Below are 24,684 nucleotides of genomic sequence, written 5' to 3'. Positions count from 1 at the left end.
TTAATAAGGAGCTCCAAAAGAGGATTGAACCGACACATGATGCGGTGAAGAAGAGGAAAAGAAAAAGGAAGAGAGGTAAAAAGATATCTCTCCCAAATAATGTTGCTCCTATTACTGTTGTGTCTCATGAAAATATAATTGTGGAAGATGATGCACTTGATGATGATCTCGTTATGCCTATTGCTTGTTGCGATGATTATGATTGGGAGGATAATGATACTTCTTATGATCTTGAAAATCTTTTTGGCACTTGCTTGGAAGAATATCATAATTGCTATACTACTAGTGCTATCCATATTATTGATGATGAGAGTGATTATGCTTATGATATGAAAAGGCCCAAGCTTGGGGATGCTATGTTTGAAGAAGATGATGTTTTTGAGAATATATTTGCTGCAATTAATGTTTGTCCCAAGCTTGGGGATTCTACGTTCAATGAAGATGATATTTTTAGCCTCCCAAGTTTTGATGAGCAAATTTATTATGATGATAGCATGCCTCCTACTTATGATGATTATATTGATGAAAGTGGGTTTGGAAGAGTGTCAACTTTATGATGTAATGATCCCACTATTTTGGAGGATGTTGAATCTTATTATGATAATTATGAAAGTGGATTTGGAGAGGTCATGACTTTATTTAGTGATGATTCCACTATCTTGGAAGAGATTTCAATCGATTATGATGAGAACAAAGTTGCTACTTATGATAATTATTGTGATGATAAATATGCTATAAAAAGTAGTGATGATCATATTTATAAAACTTGTCATGATTATTATTACCCTTTTTCTAAACATTACTCTTTTAATGTAGAAACAATTTATAGTATTCGAGTCTCTTATGATACTCCCACCATTCCGATTGAGAAGAATTTTGCTGATGTGGAGAGCAGTAAATTTTCTATGCTTGTAGGTCATGAAAACAATGCTTTATGTGATGGTTATATTGTTGAATTCATTCATGATGCTACTGAAAATTATTATGAGGGAGGAATATATGCTTGTAGGAATTGCAATAATATCAAATTTCCTCTCTATGTGCTTAAAGTTTAGAAGTTATGCTTGTTTTACCTTCCTATGCTAGTTGATTATTATTCCCACAAGTTGTTTTCTCACAAAATCCCTATGCATAGGAAGTGGGTTAGGCTTAAATGTTCTAGTCATATTCTTCATGAAGCTCTCTTTATGTTACAATTCTTATCTTTTATGTGAGCATCGTTGAAATCATCATGCCTAGCTAGGGGCATTAAACGATAGCGCTTGTGGGGAGGCAACCCAATTTTATTTTTGTTCCTTGATTTTTGCTCCCTTTTAGTAATAAATAATTCATCTAGCCTCTATTTATATGTGGTTTTATGTTTTAATTAGTGTTTGTGCCAAGTAGAACCTTTGGGAAGACTTGGGTGAATTCTTTGTGATCTTGCTGTAAAAAACAGAAACTTTAGTCCTCACGAGATTAGCTTCCATTTTTTACTGGAGAGTGCTATTAAGTTGATTATTTTTGAATAGGATTAATAGACAAATTCCTCAGGTCCACCAATTTATTTGAGAATTTTATGAGTTCCAAAAGTATACGTTTGATCCAGATTACTATAGACTGTTCTGTTTTTGACAGATTCTGCTTTCTATGTGTTGTTTTCTTATTTTGATGAATCTATGAGTAGTATCATAGGGTATGAACCATAGAGAAGTTGGAATACAGTAGATTTTACACCAATATAAATAAATAATGAGTTCATTACAGTACCTTGAAGTGGTGATTTATTTTCTTATACTAACGGAGCTTCCGAGTTTTCTGTTAAGTTTTGTGTTGTGAAGTTTTCAAGTTTTGGGTAACGATTCGATGGACTATGGAATAAGGAGTGGCAAGAGCCTAAGCTTGGGGATGCCTAAGGCACCCCAAGGTAATATTCAAGGACAACCAAAAGCCTAAGCTTGGGGATGCCCCGGAAGGCATCCCCTCTTTCGTCTTCGTTCATCGGTAACTTTACTTGGAGCTATATTTCTATTTATCACATGATATGTGTTTTGCTTGGAGCGTCATTTTATTTTATTTAGTTTGGATTGCTGTTTGAATAAAATACCAAGATCTGAAATTCTTAAATGTTAGAGAGTCTTCACATAGTTGCATAATTATTCGGCTACTCATTGATCTTCACTTCTATTTTTCGGAGTAGTTTGTCATTTGCTCTAGTGCTTCACTTATATCCTTTTAGAGCACGGCGGTGGTTTTATTTTATAGAAATTATTGATCTCTCATGCTTCACTTATATTATTTTGAGAGCCCTAAACAGCATGGTAATTTTCTTTGGTTATGAATTTAGTCCTAATATGATGGGCATCCAAGAGGGATATAATAAAAACTTTCATATAAAGTGCATTGAATACTATGAGAAGTTTGATACTTGATGATTGTTTTGAGATATGAAGATGGTGATATTAGAGTCATGCTAGTTGAGTAGTTGTGAATTTGAGAAATACTTGTGTTAAAGTTTATGATTCACGTAGCATGCACGTATGGTGAACCGTTATGTGATGAAGTCAGAGCATGATTTATTTATTGATTGTCTTCCTTATGAGTGGCGGTCCGGGACGAGCGATGGTCTTTTCCTACCAATCTATCCCCCTAGGAGCATGCGCGTAATACTTTGCTTTGATAGCTTGTAGATTTTTGCAATAAGTATATGAGTTTTTTATGACTAATGTTGAGTCCATGGATTATACGCACTTTCTTCCTTCCACCATTGCTAGCCTCTCTAATACCGCGCATTTTTCGCCGTATCATACACCCACCATATACCTTTCTCAAAACAGCCACCATACCTACCTATCATGGCATTACCATTGCCATTCTGAGATATATTGCAATGCAACTTTCCACCGTTCCGTTTATTATGACACGCTCCATCATTGTCATATTGCTTGCATGATCATGTAGTTGACATCGTATTTGTGGCAAAGCCACCGCTCATAATTCTTTCATACATCTCACACATGCATCATTGCATATCCCGGTACACCGCCGGAGGCATTCATATAGATTCCTATTTTGCTCTAAGTATTGAGTTGTAATTGTTGAGTTGTAAGTAAATAAAAGTGTGATGATCATCATTTTAGAGCATTGTCCCAAGTGAGGAAAGGATGATGGAGACTATGATTCCCCCATAAGTCGGGATGAGACTCCGGACTAAAATAAAAGAGAAAAAGGCCCAAATAATTAAAAAAATGAGAGAAAAGAGAGAAGGGACAATGCTACTATCCTTTTACCACACTTGTGCTTCAAAGTAGCACCATGATCTTCATGATAGAGAGTCCCCTATGTTGTCACTTTCATATACTAGTGGGAATCTTTCATTATAGAACTTGGCTTGTATATTCCAATGATGGGCTTCCTCAAAATGCTCTAGGTCTTTGTGAGCAAGCGAGTTGGATGCACACCAACTTAGTTTCTTGAGCTTTCATACACTTATAGCTCTAGTGTATCCGTTGCATGGCAATCCCTACTCACTCACATTGATATCTATTGATGTGCATCTCCATAATCCGTTGATATGCCTAGTTGGTGTGAGACTATCTTCTCCCTTTTTGTCTTCTCCACAACCACCATTCTATTCCACATATAGTGCTATGTTCATGGCTCACGCTCATGTATTGCGTGAAGATTGAAATAGTTTGAGAACATCAAAAGTATGAAACAATTGCTTGGCTTGTCATCGGGGTTGTGCATGATTTAAATACTTTATGTGGTGAAGATGGAGCATAGCCAGACTATATGATTTTGTAGGGATAGCTTTCTTTGGCCATGTTATTTTGAGAAGACATGATTGATTTGTTAGTATGCTTGAAGTATTATTGTTTTCATGTCAACATTAAACTTTTGTCTTGAATCTTATGGATATGAATATTCATGCCACAATAAAGAAGATTACATGGATAAATATGTTAGGTAGCATTCCATATCAAAAATTCTGTCTTTATCATTTACCTACTCGAGGACAAGCAGGAATTAAGCTTGGGGATGCTGATACGTCTCCAACGTATCTATAATTTTGATTGTTCCATGCTATTATATTATCAACCTTGGATGTTTTATATGCATTTATATGCTATTTTATATGATTTTTGGGACTAACCTATTAACCTAGAGCCCAGCGCCAGTTTTTATTTTTTCCTTGTTTTAGAGTATCGCAGAAAAGGAAAATCAAACAGAGTCCAATTGACCTGAAACTTCACGGAACTTATTTTTGGAACGGAAGCAATCCAGAAGACTTGGGGTGTACGTAAGGGAAGCAACGAGAAAGGAATGAGGCAGGGGCGCACCCACTCCCCCTGAGCGCGCCCTCCACCCTCGTGGGCCCCTCGTGGCTCCCCTGACGTATTTCTTCCACCTATATATATCCATATACCCTAAAAACTTCGAGGAGCAGAATAGATCGGGAGTTCCGCAGCCAGAAGCCTCCGTAGCCACCAAAAACTAATCTAGCTGCGTTCCGGCACCCTGTCGGAGGGGGAATTCCTCTCTGGTGGCCATCTTCATCATCCCAGTGCTCTCCATGACGAGGAGGGACTAGTTCTCCCTCGGGGCTGAGGGTATGTACCAGTAGCTATGTGTTTGATCTCTCTCTCTCTCTCTCTCTCTCGTGTTCTTGAGGTGGTACGATATTGATGTATCACGAGCTTTGCTATTATAGTTGGATGTTATGATGTTTCTCCCCCTCTACTCTCTTGTAATGGATTGAGTTTTCCCTTTAAAGTTATCTTATCGGATTGAGTCTTTAAGGATTTGAGAACACTTGATGTATGTCTTGCATGGTATAACCGTGGTGACAATGGGGTATTCTATTGATCCACTTGATGTATGTTTTGGTGATCAACTTGCGGGTTCCGCCCATGAACCTATGCATAGGGGTTGGCACACGTTATCGTCTTGACTCTCCGGTAGAAACTTTGGGGCACTCTTTGAAGTTCTTTGTGTTGGTTGAATAGATGAAACTTAGATTGTGTGATGCATATCGTATAATCATACCCACGGATACTTGAGGTGACATCGGAGTATCTAGGTGACATTAGGGTTTTGGTTGATTTGTATCTTAAGGTGTTATTCTAGTACGAACTCTATGATAGACCGAACGGAAAGAATAGCTTCATGTTATTTTACTACGGACTCTTGAATAGATCGATCAGAAAGCATAACTTTGAGGTGGTTTCGTACCCTACCATAATCTCTTCGTTTGTTCTCCGCTATTAATGAATTTGGAGTGACTCTTTGTTGCATGTTGAGGGATAGTTATATGATCCAATTATTTTATTATTGTTGAGAGAACTTGCACTAGTGAAAGTATGAACCCCAGGCCTTGTTTCAACGCATTGCAATACCGTTTGTGCTCACTTTTATCATTAGTTACCTTGCTGTCTTTATATTTTAAGATTACAAAAACCATTATGTACCGTCCATATACCACTTGTATCACCATCTCTTCGCCGAACTAGTGCACCTATACAATTTACCATTGTATTGGGTGTGTTGGGGACACAAGAGACTCTTTGTTATTTGGTTGCAGGGTTGCTTGAGAGAGATCATGTTCATCCTATGCCTCCTACGGATTGATAAACCTTAGGTCATCCACTTGAGGGAAATTTGCTACTGTCCTACAAACCTCTGCACTTGGAGGCCCAACAACGTCTACAATAAGAAGGTTGTGTAGTAGACATCACCGGCCGTCACCGCGGGCAGATCTGCCAAACCACCGTGTAGCCGCCGCGCCCCCGGGAGGCCACCACCATGTGCCGGTCCTCCGTGCGCCGCCTCCCACGGCCGGAGCAACGGCTACACCAGGCCGCTGCCCCACCCGCTCGTCCACTCGGACCCCATCGCCAGATACAAGACGGACGCGCCGCCACCCGCCTCGCAGCCGTGCAGCAGCCACCCCACCCCCAATGGAGGCAGGAGGGAGACCTCCAGGAGCAGCAGGAGAAGCCACCAGGGGCCACCAGACGGACCAGATCAGATCGGGCCACCGCGGGCTCCACCACCACGCAGCCGACCGCGCCGGGCCACCCGTCCGCGACGCCGCCGCTAGACGCCCGCGCATCTCCACCATCCGAAGCTATGCGACCTGCGCCGGCCATCTCCGAAGGGGGGGGGAGGGGTGAGAGACTCTGCCACTGCCGACGCCGACGCTGACCGGGCTTTACCCAGCGGCGCGAACCGGCGGCGGCGAGGGGAGGGAGGATGGCCTGGTGACGGCGCTAGGGAAAGCCCCCCTGGTCGCTCGTGGGAGCGACATGGGAGGGGAGGGGAGGAGACAGTCCAGACATGCCCTAATGAGAGCAAGGTACAAGTTTCAGACTAGACCAGAGTACATGAAATGAACATCAGATTTTAAAACAGCTATAATGTCAATGCACATTTGCACATGGAAAAAGAATTTGTGTCTTTGCAAATAACGATATTAAAAAGAAAAATGGAAGACTTTGATTCGTTCATTATGGCTTGCACTGTCCAACCAAATTCATGTGAAATTCTCACATTTTAAATAGGGTCAAAAAAGATTCTGAGTAAGGAAAGACTCTTCAACTAGAAAGAAAATTCCTTCCTTCAGTATCTTGCATGTCATTGTCACGTTAGGTTCACTTTGGTTTGGAGGATTTTTAACAATAAGACTTCTGGTGGATTCTAATTAATCCATATGAACCATGCTCTTTTACAGTACCTCGAAATTGATATGAGCGACACATCCATCCTAATCTAATAGCCAATCTCATATGATACTCGAACATAAGTTTTAAGGTGTACCACCTCCAAATAGGAGGGAGTACCTTCTTGATAGTGGTAAAATTGTAGTCAAGTATGTGATTAAATAAAATGAAATTGTACTCAAAATAATTAAAAAAAATGAAGTAGTTATGGGCTTGCTCGTATGTGTATGATCGCAACACCTAATTCTAAGATCAGATATGATGATGGCGATCATGACAGGGCTCGGGAATAGGCAAAAAGGTCTTCATAGTGTGTGCATATGCCTGGCTCGCATGGGTGTTGCTTATTTTCATCTCTGGCAGAGCAAGTTCTGCCTACACGTAGCGTGCAAGTCACTTGCCGCCATGCATCGACGTGGAAGACTTCTACATGAAGAGGCTGCGAAGCCAGCGTTCCATGATACTGGTGGTGATGACCGTGGAGCTTAATGCATTCTTCCCTAGCAATGGCACTATAAGAGCATCTTCACCTGTGCCCCCAAGACGCCCCCAGGAGCCTTTTTTAGCACCGGCGAGTAAAAAACGTCCTAGCCGTGATTCCAGAGTCCCGTTTAGCGACGGATCTGACGAAAATTACGACCGGTGCACGCAATGCAAACCCAGGAAAGCGGGGGCAGCTGGGGGCGCCCGCGCTTTGTTTTAGCCGTGAAAGGCCCACTGCCAGCCTCTCTGTCTCTCTGTCTCTCCATCTTTTCCTCTCTAGGCCCACCTGATGCATGCAAAAAAGACAATCTCTGTTCTCTCTCTCCCGCATGCACGCCGCCCTGCTCCTCGCTCCTCTGCGCTCTCTCCTCTCCCCCCTGCCCCTCGCTCCGGCGCCCGTCACTGGCCCCGCGCCGCCACTGCGGACGATGCATTTCTCCTCCACGGGTGGCCCCGGCACCAGGCACGCCGGCCATGGGCGGCGCCGGCCCCGAGCATGCAAGCACGGCCGGCCCCCTGCGCGGAGGCCACGAGCGGCCCCGGTCCGGAGCCATGCACCTGGTGCCATGCATGCGCCCCGGCCGGGGAGCAGCAGCTGGCCTTCCACGAGGCCGCCGCCGAGGGCTCCGCAACCTCGAGCTCCTCGCCGCGTCGCTCTCCCACCACGCCGACTGCGCGCCGCCGCCGCCGCTCGGGGAGATCGCGGACCAAGCGTTGTCGGGGTTCTGCAGGGTCATCCACATCCTCGGCCGCACCGTCCATGCCCGCTTCCCATCTTCTCCTCCTCGATGCCAGCCCGACCACCGGCACAGGAAGCCTCGCAGTAGTTGGCGCACCGGCACAGGCAGCCTCACAGTAGTTGGCGCACCGGCACAGGCAGCCTCGCAGTAGCAGACGCAGGTAGCGGCGGCCCTAGCAGGCGGGGGCAGCAGCGGAGGGCGGCCATGGCCAGGCGCGGGCGCGAGCAGCGGCCTCGGACGGGACGACGCAGTGGCGGCTAGGCGCGGGCACGGACGGGGCGGCGCGATGGCGGCCGGCGCGGTCTCAGACGGGGCGGCGCGAGCGAGCAGCGGGCGCGGCCAGGTCCGGCCGCGAGCAGCCGACGCGGGCGCGGATGGGGCGGCGCGGTGAGGACGACGGCCTCGCTTGGGAGACTCAACGGCTGGATAGTTTTTCATGCTCAGTCTAAAATTCTCGTTGGCAGCTCCCAGGGCTGCGAAAAAAATGCCTCCTGGAGGGCTAACGGCTGGAAATGCTCTAAAAGAGCTTGGTTTATGTGACCCACAATCATTCCTGCAAGTCCACAGGATTGGTGTACATCTTCTCTTTAATTAGAACTAGCACAGTGGCCCTCGCAAATGCAAGGGCATCATTTTAATGGGTAGAGAAGATGGTGACATATGTAGTATTTATATTATACTTGTAGGCAACATATTTGGTGAATCCTACCTAGTTTGTGTGTCCGTGTATCCATTCCGTTTCAACCCCACGATCTAAATCCTGAGCATCATGTACAGCCTAGGAACTAATTACATTTACATGCCCGCTTTGTAACTTGACAACCATCTTAATTCATAGAAACCCCCCCAAAGTCTTTTAACCAGGAGCGCCCCGACTGCCTCTGTTCGTCTTGTACCGCCGCCGCCGCCGTTGTCGTGTGCCTCCGATTTCCGTCGACTCGATCCCAACGTCGTCCGGCACCGACGAGAGGCAGGTAGAGTCCCAGTCTTATACGTGCTCGTCTGATCCCACCCACGTTAACAATCGGCAAATGCCCTATGCATCAGTCTGCTCTGCTCTGCATGTACTTCTCGATCTAGACTTATCTCCCCTATAACTGGTAATACTTTGCTGCAGCGTCAACTACCGATGAGCAATTAGTAAGTACAACGATGTCATTTGCAATCAGCGACACGGAGAGCATCAAAAGTTTAAGGTAAAACTACACACAGATTAAGTCCTTGTGCATACACGTGTGAGTGTACGTAGGTTTAAAGGCTAATCATGTGGTCATGTGTGCAGCAGTATGAATCCAATAAATAGCGTTCAAATGCATATGAGACATGGAGGATTTAGTACACCCCAAAAGAACACTGACGTACCCCTCTTTGTAAGTTCAGTTTGCACTAACAACTGAAACTATGCATGAAGTTCTTATTCCGGTTTACTCTTGACATTGCAGTCTTCATCTTTTACGCCTGAATGTGATGAGCACTTGAAGCCTAAAGTGGGTATGACATTTGAAGGACTCGAGGCAGTAGAGAAGTTCTACAAGGCATATGCACATGAATCAGGTTTTGGTGTTCGAATCGGACAACAGAAAAAGATTGATAATAAGGTGGTCCGGACTAAGCGTTTCATGTGTAATAGGGAAGGATTCAAGTCAAAAGATAGTAACGAGACAGATGACCCCTTGAAGAAAAGGCGTAAGCAAACAAATACGCGATGCGGTTGTGATGCCCATATCTTTGTTAGACTTTGTGGGGACAACACCTATAAGATAGACTCATGGGTTGAGCACCATGTTCATGGTCTTGTATCACCTAATAAGCGGCATTTGATCAGATCGAATCGTACAGTTAGTGACAGGGCAAAGAATACTTTATACACATGTCATAAGGCAAGCATTGGAACCTCTCAGGCATATAGGCTCCTGCAAGTTAGCGAGGGCGGAATTCCGAATGTTGGCTGCTCAAAGAGGGACTTGCAGAATTACTACCAAGCACTCAGGTATAAAATCAGAGATGCAGATGCTCAAATGTTTGTGGCCCAATTAGCTAGAAAGCAGGAAGTGAATTCAGCATTTTTCTATGATTTTGACGTGAATGATGAGGGGAAGCTATTGCGTGTGTTCTAGGCGGATGCCACAGGCAGGAAGAACTATAGTCACTTTGGTGATGTCATATCCTTTGATTCTACATATACCACTAATCAGTACAACATGATATTTGCACCATTTACCAGGGTTAATCATCACTTACAAAGTGTATTTTTTGCTGCTGCATTCTTATCAAATGAGAAGGATGAGTCATACATTTGGTTATTTGAGACCTTCTTAAAAGCAATGGGAGGGATAGCACCTAGACTCATCATAACCGATGAAGCCACTAGCATCAAGAATGGTATTGACGAAGTTCTTCCAACCACCGTTCATAGGCTGTGCATGTGGCATATAATGGAAAAGGTTCCAAAAAAAGTTGGACCTATGATTAGAGAAGATTCTGAATTTTGGACGAGATTGAACTCATGTGTTTGGGGTTTGGAAACTTCAACAGAGTTTGAGTCACAGTGGAATTCCATCATTAAAGATTTTGGATTGGAGGAAAATGAGTGGTTGAGTAAAAGGTTTAGCATTCGACATAAATGGATACCGGCCTACTTTATGGATATATCTCTAGTGGGTATTCTCCGAACCACTTCAAGATCAGAAAGTGCAAATTCCTTTTTTAACCGCTTCATTCATCGAAGGCTTGCTTTTGTTGAGTTTTGGCTTAGGTTTGACACAGCTTTAGAATGCCAGCGTGAGGAAGAATTAATGGCAGACAACAGAAGCATACATACCACCCCGCAACTGTTTACACCATGGACAATGGAGAAACAGGGTAGTGAGGTATTCACATATGAGGTGTTCGAGAAATTTCAGCTACAGGTTATTGCTGCTAGAGACCATTGTTGTGTTCAGAGTATTACACAAGGTGTGGGGGTAAAAAATGTGACCCTGAGAGGTCGGTCTGGTAAGATTAGGGAGGTTTGCTATGACATTGGAAGCATGACAGCAAATTGTTCGTGCAAGTTATTTGAGTCACTCGGTATTCCATGTCGCCATATTATCCAAGTATTGAGGATTGAAAACCAAAATGAGCTTCCTAGCTACTACATTATGAAAAGATGGCAGAAAAGGTGCAAAAGGTAAAAATAATAATGCATGACAACCAATTTCTTATTGTTATTCCAAAATCATATGACTAACAATATTCTTTTGTTTTGCAGGGAGAATGTTTATGATGAACATGGGAACCTACTAGAAGAAAAACCCATGGATTCACTTGATGCGGCCACAAGAAAGAAGATTTCGGGTGTACGAGATAAGATGGAAGAGCTTATTCAAAAGGCGAAACATTCAGATGAACCATTGGACTTCTTAATATCAAGTGCGATGAACATTGAGGCACCTTTGGACCAAATGATCCCTGCAGCCACCCAAAGCACAAGGCAAGAGGAATATGAGGCTTTTATTGGTTGTAATATTCCCACTGAAGTTCATATACATCCGCCGACTGATGTCCGTACTGTGGGGAGATGCAAAAGAATAAAGCGAGGAAAGGAGATCAAGGAGGGGGGTCAAAAAAATAAGGACAAAGAAGGCAAGGCAAAGGTCGCACGCTTGTGCAAGACATGCAAGCAAATGGTATTTCATGATAGTCGTAATTGTCCAAGCAAAAAAGAGAAAGGGAGTGTGACTGTGCAAGATATGCAACCAAATGGTGCTTCCTGATATGGTCCAAGCAAAAAATGATTTTATCTATGTTATCATGTACACTCTGATGTACTGAATTATGTAATCGATGCGAATTTGTGTCGTGTCAAATTATAGTTGACTTGATTTCTGAGAGGTTTTGATGCTTGTCAAATTGCTACAGAGTATCAGACATATTTATCAATTTTAGACATTTTTACCAGCTATGCAAGCATGATTAAATTTCTTTTTAATATTAAAACTTGTACTGTGTGGCAATACTGCATGTTTATTTCCTCCCTTATTTTTTGATCAGACTTGCATTCCAGTAGCACATTGTGAAGTTTGTAGATGTTCAGAAACCGGACATAGCCATCCCTAGGCCACTTCTGTACTTCAAAAGCTTTACTGAAAAGCTTATGCTTTGAGCACATGACTAAGATTGTCACCTGTTTTACTAACGCATAACTGAATTAGTCAGTAGCCTTCTTGGCAACAGCAAAGAGGACATTTTTTTTTACAAAATGCCAAGCAAACTAACAGGGAAAAGCTCAACCAGAGCCTCTGATCTGAACCCGCTACTGCCATTCATTATGCTGCAAATATTAATACAGTTTACTTGATACGGTCATTTGCACTAATAATATGCATGTCAGTCGGCCGAATGCAACAGGACAGTACTTACACAAGTACAGCTGTTGCTGAGTACAGCCTACGTCCTGGAGACGAGACGCTACAACTTCCTATGAAGGAATCATCTCGGTCGGGGTAGACCATCCAGGAAGATAGCGCCTGATCTGAGAGGCTTCGTCACCGGAGCCGAACGACGACAGTTTGTCATGGCCTGGCCGTCGAGACGACTGCCTGGGCCGCTTCGTCGCCGGCAGCGAACAACGTCAGTTCGTCATGGACTCGCTGTCGAGACGTCCGCCTGGTTCGCTTTGTCACCGGCGCCAAACAACGTCGGGATTGAGTCGGCAGAAATCGGAGGCACACGACTACAGCGGCGGCGGCGGCGGCGCAAGACGAACAGAAGCAGTCGGGGCGCTCCTAGTTAAAAGGATTTGGGGGGTTTTCTGTAAATGAAGATGGTTGTCAAATTACAAAGTGAGCGTGTAAATGTAATTAGTCCCTAGGCTGCACGTGATGCTCAGGATTTAGATCGTGGAGTTGAAACGGAATGGCTACACGGATACACAAACTAGGTAGGATTCACCAAATATGTTGCCATACTTGTATATGAAATTATCATTTTCATTTTACGACTATGAATTTTAGAATGCAAAATTTCGAAATAATGCCTTTTAAGTATCTTATGGCTGCTTGTGAACTTTTTTTTCCAGGCTTTTAATGTGAATTAAAGGACGTATTCGTTGAAAGTGAGCAAACAAATACTGGAGCACTTTTTCACCTCTCTTTAGTGATATTTATCATGCACTCATCTCGACACGCTTATGATCTTTTGGATATATTAGAACATAAAAACATACATATTTATCCATAATATCAGCCCTCTTTCTGAAATTATTCCAACCACAAATGTTCCTAGGGTACAGATCTTTTTGAAAGAATTAGTTCGAACATAGGATTCTAAGAATTTAAAATATAAGAAAGTAGAATTAGGGATGTGATGATATACTAAAAGCTAGTATTAGGAAAACCAAAAATTATGAGTATAGAAACTATATGAAACATAAAAGTTAATATCAGTGAGGTCTCACCTCTTTCTAGCACACTACTAAGATAAGATGTAGAGTGAAAAAATCATTATACATTTCCATACAAAATTATGAAGGATTACATTTCAGAAAAGACCATTAGAAATATTTTATTTGTACTCACTTAGGCCTTCTGAAGAATAGAACACAGTGGAGTATACACAAGAGCAACTTAGAGTCTAGTAGGCAGGCGTCAACAGGCTGGAGCCTTCCCTCATGATTCGGCCTCTGGGTTTTGAACATACAATTTTTCATTTATGAGAAGCGAGAGGTGAAAAAAATAAACTAAACTTTCTTGCTAAAGTTTAATGAATCATAGAAAATGCAACTAAAAAAATAAAGCAACAGATATGAATTTTTTTAATTATGTATAGTAATTTATTTAAAGGAATGGAGTTACAACCCTAAGTTGAATATAACCTGTAAATACTGAAAAGGAAGACCATTAAAATTTAGCTTACGGATGAAATCCACTATCCTATGCCACTTGATAACACGACTCATAGGTAGGCAGTAGTATCTGCATTTGGAAGTAAGCACAAATTATTCTTTCATAGCAATATTATATAAGAGTAAAAACCATGAGGTAATATCATGTCTGGCGATATGTACAGATGAAACATCAAGATTGTTTGTGGAAGCTGCAGCATACTGCCATTAGAGAGTGTATTTTCCCTCAATTGCCTCCATTGTACATCACCTATAAACATTTTATGCACCCTCTGTTATCTGGAATATAAAAGAAGGCAGTTATGATTAGATCATCCCAGTACCAAGTGTCGATGCATGGTCTTTAACATCTATGCAAACAATGGAATTTATCAAATGTTGTTTACCTTATGGTTCCTAATCAACTCAAATGAAATAAACAAACTTACTTTTATATACAAGAATAGCGAAATGTAACATACTAAGAAAGGTTGATGAAAGAACGGGATCAGGTACAAATTTCCCCCAAGTTCTTTTAGAATAGAGTGAAGGTTGTACACAACTTTCAACTTTCACAAGTTACCTTTGACACATATATATTGGAAAGCGGAGAATGTAAGGACACACTCAGTTTTTCTTCTTCAAAAAATAGAGGTTGCCAGCAACCTTTGTATGGATCCACGACTCCTTGACGCACAAACTGAATTAACGTGTATAATTCAAATTGAACACTCTAGCTAAGTCCATATTATCAAGTGCAGCGACATTTAAAACCCAGATTGGTTAACATTTTGTAATTGTATAGTTTTATTGTTGATTCCACACACATTCTATGAGAAGAACTTGTCCCAAATAAGCTATATGATAGCTCTAAACAAAAATAAATAATAGAGTCACATTTTGTGAGATACAATTATGTTACTCGAACTTCAAACGATTTAAGTTACCAAGGTGACACATCATAATATCATATCGTTGTTGTCTCCCCTTTGCACCATCAGTGTCCTCCTTATAATAAGCGTGCTAGTATAGTTGCACATTTAGAGAGATTTACTGCATGAAAATTTGAGCGTCACACCAGTTACAACTTACAATTGATTTTTATTAAACTGAAACGTACATTGAACTATTATTATCTGGCGGACCGGAATGATAGGTAATAAATGAAAAATTAGCTTTGCCGGTAAGGAGCAACATCATAGAATATTAGAAATGAAGTATTCGTACTAATGAAGCAGCAAGTAAGGAAAACAATATAGCAGAATTAATATACAAATTGCTACATTTCAGAGAAATTTCAAAGCAACCACAAACATGTGTGTAAGTCTTCATTAAATTTCAGTGCTTCGTGGCCTATATATCACCCTGAAAATCACAATAGAAATATTTGCATGTTTATGTCAAGCATCAAATTGTGTAGCTTATAAAGTTAATATCTGTGTAAATGTAAAGCGTAGGGTGATGTCCAACATTATCTGTGTAAAGTTATCTAATCACATATATAGTGAATGAGATATTATCGAGGTAATATATAAAATAAAACAAACCAGCATGTGCATATTTCCTTGATTAAAGTGCAGTGGCTGGTACTTATTTCGCAACTGGTCTGAATAACACATAAATATTTCTTTATCAACTATTTGTCATTCAGATTCCGACATAAAACAAATCATCAGAATTGATGGAATCTTTGAAGCATGGTATCGTTAATAGAATACACCACTGAGGAAACAGAGCTCTTGTCTTAACTGAACCTTACAAGCAGTATTTCAGCATGTCACTACATAGTGTATTGTAGAAAGATACGTCGATCCAGTATTGTTACTTGCAGAGCTAACAGGACATCTTAGGTCTGCACCTTTGAATGTGCAAAACAAAATTTAGGTCTGTGTGAAAAGACAGAAGACAAAATTATGCAATGATCAATGTATGTGTGTGGTGTACTACTATAGTTATGTGTGTATATACGTACCTATGAGAAGAGCCTTTGTAGAAATATTGCTTGCCGTCAAATTATATAGTTGTGCACTACTGCATGCCACAGGTTAAGAAACATTGAATGCATATGTACTCACGTTTATTCATAATCTTAGCAGCCAGATAAGCATCTAATTGTGCTAGCTGCCTTCATGAGAGTGCATGGTGGCTTAATCGATTGGCCCGCCACCAATCAGTCGAATTTTATGTCATGGTACGTGCACGGCTGGATGTTGGATACCCCTTTGAAGCGCCAAATATGAGGCGATCGCGAGAGACGGAGGACATTCATCTTGAGGTTTCAGAGAAGATGTCGGGGAGGCGACGGTGGCAGCTTGCCTTGCTCCAGCTTTACTTGCCTAACGTGAGACCATAACTACAGAAAAATATATTAGGGTTAAAGTAAGCTTGTTAGACAAACATGAGACAGCAACATCAGAAAAATAAATTAGGGTTAGAAAATTGTGGATTTTCAATAGCTTTGTATTGTCGGGCCGTGATCTGCTTTAATATGAGTGGTAAAGGTGGTGATTGAGACATATTCACTGTGATTGGGGTGGATGCTGTTGGGGAACGCAATATTTCAAAAAAATTCCCACGATCACGCAAGATCTATCTAGGGATGCATAGCAACGAGAGGGGAGAGTATGTCTACGTACCCTCGTAGACCGAAAGAGGAAGCGTTAAGAAACGCGGTTGATCTAGTCGAACCTCTTCGCGATCCAACCGACCAAGTACCGAACGCACAACACCTTCGCGATCTGCACACGTTCAGCTCGGTGACGTCCCTCGTACTCTTGATCCAGTTGAAGCCGAGGGAGAGTTTCGTCAGCACGACGGCGTATTGACGGTGATGATGAAGTTACCGGCGCGGGGCTTCGCCTAAGCACTACGTGTTGGGGAACACAGTAATTTCAAAAAAAATTCTATGCACACGCAAGATCATGGTGATGCATAGCAATGAGAGGGAGAGTGTTGTCTACGTACCCTCGTAGACCGTAAGCGAAAGCGTTATGACAACGCGGTTGATGTAGTCGTACGTTTTCACAACCGGCCGATCATAACACCGAAAATACGGCACCTCCGCTATCTACACATGTTCGGCTCGGTGACGTCCCACGAACTCACGATCTAGCAGAGTGTCGAGGGAGAGCTTCGTCAGGACGACGGCGTGATGACGGTGATGATGAAGCTACCGGCGCAGGGCTTCGCCTAAGCATTATGACGATATGACCAAGGTGGATTATGGTGGAGAGGGGCACCGCACATGGTTAAGAGATCAATGATCAACTTGTGTGTCTATGGGGTGCACCCTGGCCACGTATATAAAGGATGAAGGGAGGAGGAGGCCGGCCCTCATAGGGCGGACCCAAAGTGCGGAGTACTATTAGGACTCCCTAGTCTTAGTAGGATTCCACCACCCACATGGAATACAAAAAAGGGAAGGGAGAAGGAGAAGGAAGGAAGGGGGTGCCCCCTTTCTCTAGTCCAATTCAGACCAGTCCATGGGGAAGGGGCGCGACCACCCTTGAGGCCTTTCTTTCCTTTCCCGTATTGTCCATTAAGGCCGAATACAAATTCCCGTAACTCTCCGGTAGTCCGAAAATACCCGAATCACTCGAAACCTTTCTGATGTCCGAATATAGCCTTCCAATATATCAATCTTTACGTCTCGACCATTTCGAGAATCCTCGTCATGTCCCCAATCTCATATGGGACTTCGAACAAACTTCGGTCATCAAATCACATAACTCATAATACAAACCGTCACAGAACGTTAAGCGTGTGGACCCTACGGGTTCGAGAACTATGTAGACATGACCGAGACTCATCTCCGGTCAATAACCAATAGCGGAACCTAGATGCTCATATTGATTCCTACATATTCTATGAAGATCTTTATCGGTCAAACCGCATAAGAACATATGTTGTTCCCTTTGTCATCGGTATGTTACTTGCCCGAGATTCGATTGTCGGTATCTCAATACCTAGTTTAATCTCGTTATGGGAAAGTCTCTTTACTAGTTCCGTAATGCATCATCACGCAACTAACTCATTAGTCACATTGCTTGCATGGCTTATAGTGATGTGCATTACCGAGAGGGCCCAGAGATACCTCTTCGACAATCGGAGTGACAAATCTTAATCTCGATCTATGCCAACTCAACAAGTACCATTGGAGACACATGTAGAGCACCTTTATAATCACCCAGTTACGTTGTGACGTTTGGTAGCACGCAAAGTGTTCCTCCGGTATCCGGGAGTTGAATAATCTCATAGTCATAGGTACATGTATAAGTCATGAAGAAAGCAATAGCAATATACTAAACGATCAAGTGCTAAGCTGACGGAATGAGTAAAGTCAATCACATCATTCTCTAATGATGTGATCCCGTTAATCAAATGACAACTCATGGCTATGGCTAGGAAACTTAACCATCTTTGATTCAACGAGCTAGTCAAGTAGAGGCATACTAGTGACACTCTATTTGTCTATGTATCCACACATGTACTAAGTTTCTGGTTAATACAATTCTAGCATGAATAATAAACATTTATCAAGAAATAAGGAAATAAATAATTACTTTATTATTGCCTCTAGGGCATATTTCCTTCAGTCTCCCACTTGCACTAGAGTCAATAATCTAGTTCACATCACCATGTGATTTAACACCAACAGTTCACATCACCATGTGATTAACACCCATAGTTCACTTTGCCATGTGACCAACACTCAAAGGGTTTACTAGAGTCAGTAATCTTAGTTCACATCGCCATGTGATTAACACCCAAAGAGTACTAAGGTGTGATCATGTTTTTCTTGTGAGAGAAGTTTAGTCAACGGGTCTGCCATATTCAGATCCGTATGTATTTTGCAAATTTCTATGTCAACAATGCTCTGCACGGAGCTAATCTAGCTAACTGCTCCCACTTTCAATATGTATCCAGATTGAGACTTAGAGTCATCTGGATTAGTGTCAAAACTTGCATCAACATAGCCCTTTACGACGAACCTTTTGTCACCTCCATAATCGAGAAACATATCCTTGTTCCACTAAGGATAATTTTGACCGTTGTCCAGTGACTACTCCTAGATCACTATTGTACTCCCTTGCCAAACTCAGTGTAGGGTATATAGTAGTTTTGACACACAGCATGGCATACTTTATAGAACCTATGGCTGAGGCATAGGGAATGACTTCCATTCTCTTTCTATCTTCTTCCGTGGTCGGACTTTGTGTCTTACTCAATTTCACATCTTGGAACACAGGCAAGAACTCTTTCTTTGACTGTTCCATTTTGAACTACTTCAAAATCTTGTCAAGGTATGTACTCATTGAAAAAAATGAAGCGTATTGATCTATCTCTATAGATCTTGATGCTCAGTATGTAAGCAGCTTCACCGAGGTCTTTCTTTGAAAAACTCCTTTCAAATATAGCTTTATGCTTTCCAGAAAATTCTACATTATTTCCGATCAACAATATGTCATTCACATATACTTATCAGAAATGCTATAGTTCTCCCACTCAATTTCTTGTAAATACAGGCTTCACCGCAAGTCTGTATAAAACTATATGCTTTGATCAACTCATCAAAGCCTATATTCCAACTCCGAGATGCTTGCACCAGTCCATAAATGGATCGCTGGAGCTTGCACATTTTCTTAGCACCTTTAGGATCGACAAAACGTTTTGGTTGCATCATATACAACTCTTCTTTAAGAAATCCATTAAGGAATGTAGTTTTGACATCCATTTGCCAGATTTCATAAAATGTGGCAATTTTCTAACATGATTTGGACAGACATAAGCATCGTTACGAGTGAGAAAATCTCATCGTAGTCAACACCTTGAACTTTTTCAAAAACCTTTTTCGACAAGTATAGCTTTGTAGATAGTAACACTACTATCAGCATCCGTCTTGCTCTTGAAGATCCATTTATTTTCTATGGCTTGCTGCTACCTCTTGAGCACTGGGTTGGTTTTCCCTTAAAGAGGTAAGGGTAATGCAGTAAAGCAGTGTAAGTATCAATCTTAGTATTCAATGCACTTGTATGAAAGTTTTTATTATGCCTAAAAGCAAATTGCCATGTTGTTCTAAAGGACTCTCAAAATAATATAAGTGAATCATGAGAGATCAATTATTTCTATAAAATAGAACCACTGCCGTGCTCTAACAGATATAGGTGAAGCACTAGAGCAAAAACTATATAGCTCAAAATATATAAGTGAAGCACATAGAGTATTCTAATAAATTCTAATTCATGTGTGTCTCTCTCAAAAAGTGTGTACAGCAAGGATGATTGTGGTAAACTAAAAAGAAAAGACTCAAATCATACAAGACGCTCCAAGCAAAACACATATCATGTGGCGATTAAAAATATAGCTCCAAGTAAAGTTACCGATGAACGAAGATAAAAGAGGGGATGCCTTCCGGGGCATCCCCAAGCTTAGGCTTTTTGGTGTCCTTGTATTTTACCATGGGGTGCCATGGGCATCCCCAAGCTTAGGATCTTGCCACTCCTTGTTCCATAAGCCATCAAATCTTTACCCAGAACTTGAAAACTTCACAACACAAAACTTAACAAGAAAATCTCGTGAGCTCCGTTAGCGAAAGAAAACAAAACACCACTTCAAGGTACTGTAATGAACTCATTCTTTATTTATATTGGTGTTAAACCTACAGTATTCCAACTTCTATATTGTTTATAAACACTTTTACTAGCCATAGATTCATCAAAATAAGCAAACAACACATGAAAAACAGAATCTGTCAAAAACAGATCAGTCTGTAGTAATCTGTAACTAATGCAAACTTCTGGAACCCCAAAAATTCTAAAATAAATTTTTTGACGTGAGGAATTTATCTATTAATCATTTGAAAAACGAATTAACTAAGTAGCACTCTCCAATAAAAAATGGCAGGAATTCTCGTGAGTGCTAAAGTATCTGTTTTTTACAACAAGATCAAAAAGACTTTCCCCAAGTCTTCCCAACGGTTCTACTTGACACAAACACTAATTAAACACAAAAAACACAACCAAAACAGATGCTAGATAAATTATTTATTACTAATCAGGAGCAAAAAACAAGGAATAAAAATAAAATTGGGTTGCCTCCCAACAAGCGTTATCGTCTAACGCCCCTAGCTAGGCATAAAAGCGAAGATAGATCTAGGTATTGCCATGATAATGATAAGGTAAATCGCGAAAGCTCATCTCATACTCCATAAATTCAGCAGCAAGCTTTCTTTGTGGCAAGCAAAAGTAATCAAAAGGGATAAATTTAATGGGACAAAAGTCCCCAAGATCAAGCTCAGGAGGTGTTGGTTCCTCCTTTGGCCCCTCATATTGCACAATCAATTCATCATTATAAGCATTCTTTTGGCAAAATGTCATGAGTCTTTGTTCAAGCAAAAAACCTAGCCCATTATTCTGGATGGCAAAATTATCATTAATTTCATAGATCCTATTAACAAGATCATCAGTAGGAACCTTTTTTCTAAGGTTTTCATTAAAAGCAACATGATCTAAAGATCGTAAATGCATAATGTCTTCTTGATAGAAAAGGATTGCTTCTATGGGAGGACGGCCAGCATCCACCCTATAATGCACACAAATTTCACTGGCTTCTTTTATTATAAATCTGAACTCATGAGCTAAAAAGATGGTAGCAGCTCACTTAACAGAAGAATGCTCAATATTAGAAAATTCTACGAAAATCTTTTGTATGGAAGGATGCATATGTAAAAATTGTCTTTCAAGTTCAACTATGAGCAAAGATATGGCATCTGCGAGACTACTAGTTTTATGAAGGATAGATCCACTCATGGTGGGCAAAGCACCAGCACAAGTAAAGAAATCTTGGATAGCTCCCTTCCCAAATAATATTACCGCTACCGATGCGAAACTTTTTAGTGTGCAAAATAATAGGATTTCCAAGAGGATCATCAATAGCATCAAAGTTTTCCATATTATTATCCTTATCAATGGTAACCACCCCAGTTTCAGACATGATGGCAACAAATTGCAAAAAGAACGAGCACACAGAAGGAAGGTAGGAAAAATAGGCAAACGAAAAAAGCGTGGGAATAAAACGGCAAGGGTGAAGTGGGGGAGAGGAAAACGAGAGGCAAATGGCAAATAATGTAATGTGAAGGTTAAGAGTTGTGATGGGTACTTGGTATGTCTTGACTTAGCGTAGATCTCCCCAGCAACAGCGTCAGAAATCCTTCTTGCTACCTCTTGAGCACTATGTTGGTTTTCCCTTGAAGAGGAAAGGGTGATGCAGTAAAGCAGCGTAAGTGTTTCCCTCAGTTTTTGAGAACCAAGGTATCAATCCAGTAGGAGACCACGCGCGAGTCACCTCGTACCTACACACACAAATAAGAACCTCGCAAACAACGCAATAAAGGGATTGTAAATCCCTTCACGGCCACTTGCAAAGAGTAAGATCTGATAGAGATAATAATAATAAGATAAATATTTTTGGTATTTTTATGATATAGATTGAAAGTAAAGATTGGAAAATAAAATAGAGGGAAACTTATATGATGGAGAATAGACCCGGGGACATAGGTTTCACTAGTGGCTTCTCTCAAGATAGCATAAGTATTATGGTGGGTGAACAAATTACTATCGATCAATTGATAGAAAAGTGAATAATTATGAGAATATCTAGGCATGATCATGTATATAGGCATCACGTCCGTGACAAGTAGACCGAAACGATTCTGCATATACTACTATTACTCCACACATCAACTGCTATCCAGCATGCATCTAGAGTATTATGTTCATAAGAACAGAGTAACGCCTTAAGCAAGATGACATGATGTAGTGGGATAAACTCTTGCAATATGATGTAAGCCCCATCTTTTTATCCTCGATGGCAACAATACAATACGTGTCGTTTCCCTTTCTTTCACTGGGATCGAGCACCGCAAGATTGAACCCAAAGCTAAGCACTTCTCCCATTGCAAGAAAGATCAATCTAGTAGGCCAAAACAAACTGATAATTCGAAGAGACTTGCAAAGATAAACCAATCATACATAAAATAATTCAGAGGAGATTCAAATATTGTTCATAGATAAACTTGATCATAAACCCACAATTCATCGGATCTCGACAAAAACACCGTAAAAGAAGATTACATCGAATAGATCTCCAATAGAATCGAGGAGAACTTTGTATTGAGATCCAAAGAGAGAGAAGAAGCCATCTAGCTACTAGCTATGGACCTGAAGGTCTGAAGTAAACTACTCACACATCATTGGAGGTGCCTGTCGTGGTTCTAAGACTAACAGTAGAATAGGGGGGGGTAGGAATGTAGAGGCAAGATCCTAGCTAAGGAGGAGTTGCACACGCGAGTTTTACGAGTTCAGGCCCTTCTCGGAGGAAGTAACAGCCCTACGTCTTGGAGCCCAGAGGTGGTCGACTGGATATATGCGTGTGAATTACAAAAGGTGCGAACCCTTGTCTGATAGGAGGGGGGTGGCTTATATAGAGTGCGCCAAGACCCCAGCTCCCCTCCGTTACTCAGGGTTCAATGTTTATAAAGGAGGAGCGTTACTGGTAACATCCAGAGTAAAGTGCTATAAATGATTATTAAAGCTATGACTTAAATCCTGACTGTTGTGGAGTGAGTGGCTTCACATCTTCTGGTTTTCGAGTGGTTGTTCGCATGGTCAAGTGTCTTCAAAGCTGTCGAGTGGAACATAACTTCATGGTCGAGTAGATGATGATCTCTCTTCAACTGCTTCTGGTTCTTTTAGAGATGTCCTTGGGGAGGGTATCTTGGATAGATCCATGACCCTACCCTAGGTACATAACTTCATCATTAGCCCCTGAATGGATCAGGTTTGAGTGGGGAAGGAGTTGAGAACACTTCCGACCATTTTTCGTGTTGTGAGTGTAACTTGTTCTGGAGCCATGAACTAAGGAAACAATGCCAACTTCCTCTTCAGTCGCCTTGGTCCATTCTTGGTTTTTGTCGAGTGAATTTTCACGGTAGAATTCCGAATGATAATGTAGAGGATGTTTTCAGTCTGACAAGTTGCTCTGCTCTTCGCGGATATCGCAGGATTCGAATTTCGGGAAGCTGTTGGAAATATGCCCTAGAGGCAATAATAAAATGGTTATTATTATATTTCTTTGTTCATGATAATTGTCTATTGTTCATGCTATAATTGTGTTATCCGGAAATCGTAATACATGTGTGAATACATAGACCACAACACGTCCCTAGTGAGCCTCTAGTTGACTAGCTCGTTGATCAAAAGATAGTCATGGTTTCCTGACTATGGACATTGGATGTCATTGATAACGGGATCACATCATTAGGAGAATGATGTGATGGACAAGCCCCAATCCTAAGCATAGCTCAAAGATCGTCTAGGTCGTTTGCTGTAGCTTTTCCGAATGTCAAGTATCATTTCCTTAGACCATGAGATTGTGCAACTCCCGGATACCGTAGGAGTGCCTTGGGTGTGCCAAACGTCACAACATAACTGGGTGACTATAAAGGTACATTACAGGTATCTCCAAAAGTGTCTGTTGGATTGGCACGAATCGAGACTGGGATTTGTCACTCCGTATGACGGAGAGGTATCTCTGGGCCCACTCGGTAATGCATCATCATAATGAGCTCAATGTGACCAAGTGGTTGATCACGGGATCATGCATTACAGCACGAGTAAAGTGACTTGCCGGTAACAAGATTGAACTAGGTATTGGGATACCGACGATCGAGTCTCGGGCAAGTAAAGTACTGATTGACAAAGGGAATTGTATACGGATTGATTGAATCCTCGACACCATGGTTCATCCGATGAGATCATCATGGAGCATGTGGGAGCCAACATGGGTATCTAGACCCCGATGTTGGTTATTGACCGGAGAAGTGTCTCGGTCATGTATG

General features: G+C 41.6%; 2 protein-coding genes across 2 annotated transcripts; both read left to right on the top strand.

Moving 5' to 3' along the window:
- The first annotated feature begins 8,210 nt into the window (after positions 1-8,210).
- LOC147978713 (protein FAR1-RELATED SEQUENCE 5-like) lies at positions 8,211-10,041 on the top strand. Its single transcript, XM_087514860.1, has 2 exons — positions 8,211-8,267; positions 9,367-10,041. Exons 1-2 carry the CDS (start codon positions 8,211-8,213, stop codon positions 10,039-10,041), a joined length of 732 nt encoding a protein of 243 aa, XP_087370986.1.
- Positions 10,042-10,198: 157 nt separating this feature from the next.
- On the top strand, positions 10,199-11,679 carry LOC147978712 (protein FAR1-RELATED SEQUENCE 5-like). The gene is made up of 2 exons (XM_087516656.1): positions 10,199-11,093; positions 11,175-11,679. Exons 1-2 carry the CDS (start codon positions 10,249-10,251, stop codon positions 11,677-11,679), a joined length of 1,350 nt encoding a protein of 449 aa, XP_087372782.1. The 5' UTR covers positions 10,199-10,248.
- The last annotated feature ends 13,005 nt before the right edge of the window (positions 11,680-24,684 follow it).

The sequence above is a fragment of the Triticum urartu genome, chromosome 3A (genome assembly GCF_056163025.1).
Source record: "Triticum urartu cultivar PI428250 chromosome 3A, HENAU_Tu73, whole genome shotgun sequence".
Taxonomy (NCBI): Eukaryota; Viridiplantae; Streptophyta; class Magnoliopsida; order Poales; family Poaceae; genus Triticum; species Triticum urartu.
Note: the sequence above shows the minus strand (reverse complement) of the source record. Positions and strands in the feature narration are given on the sequence as shown.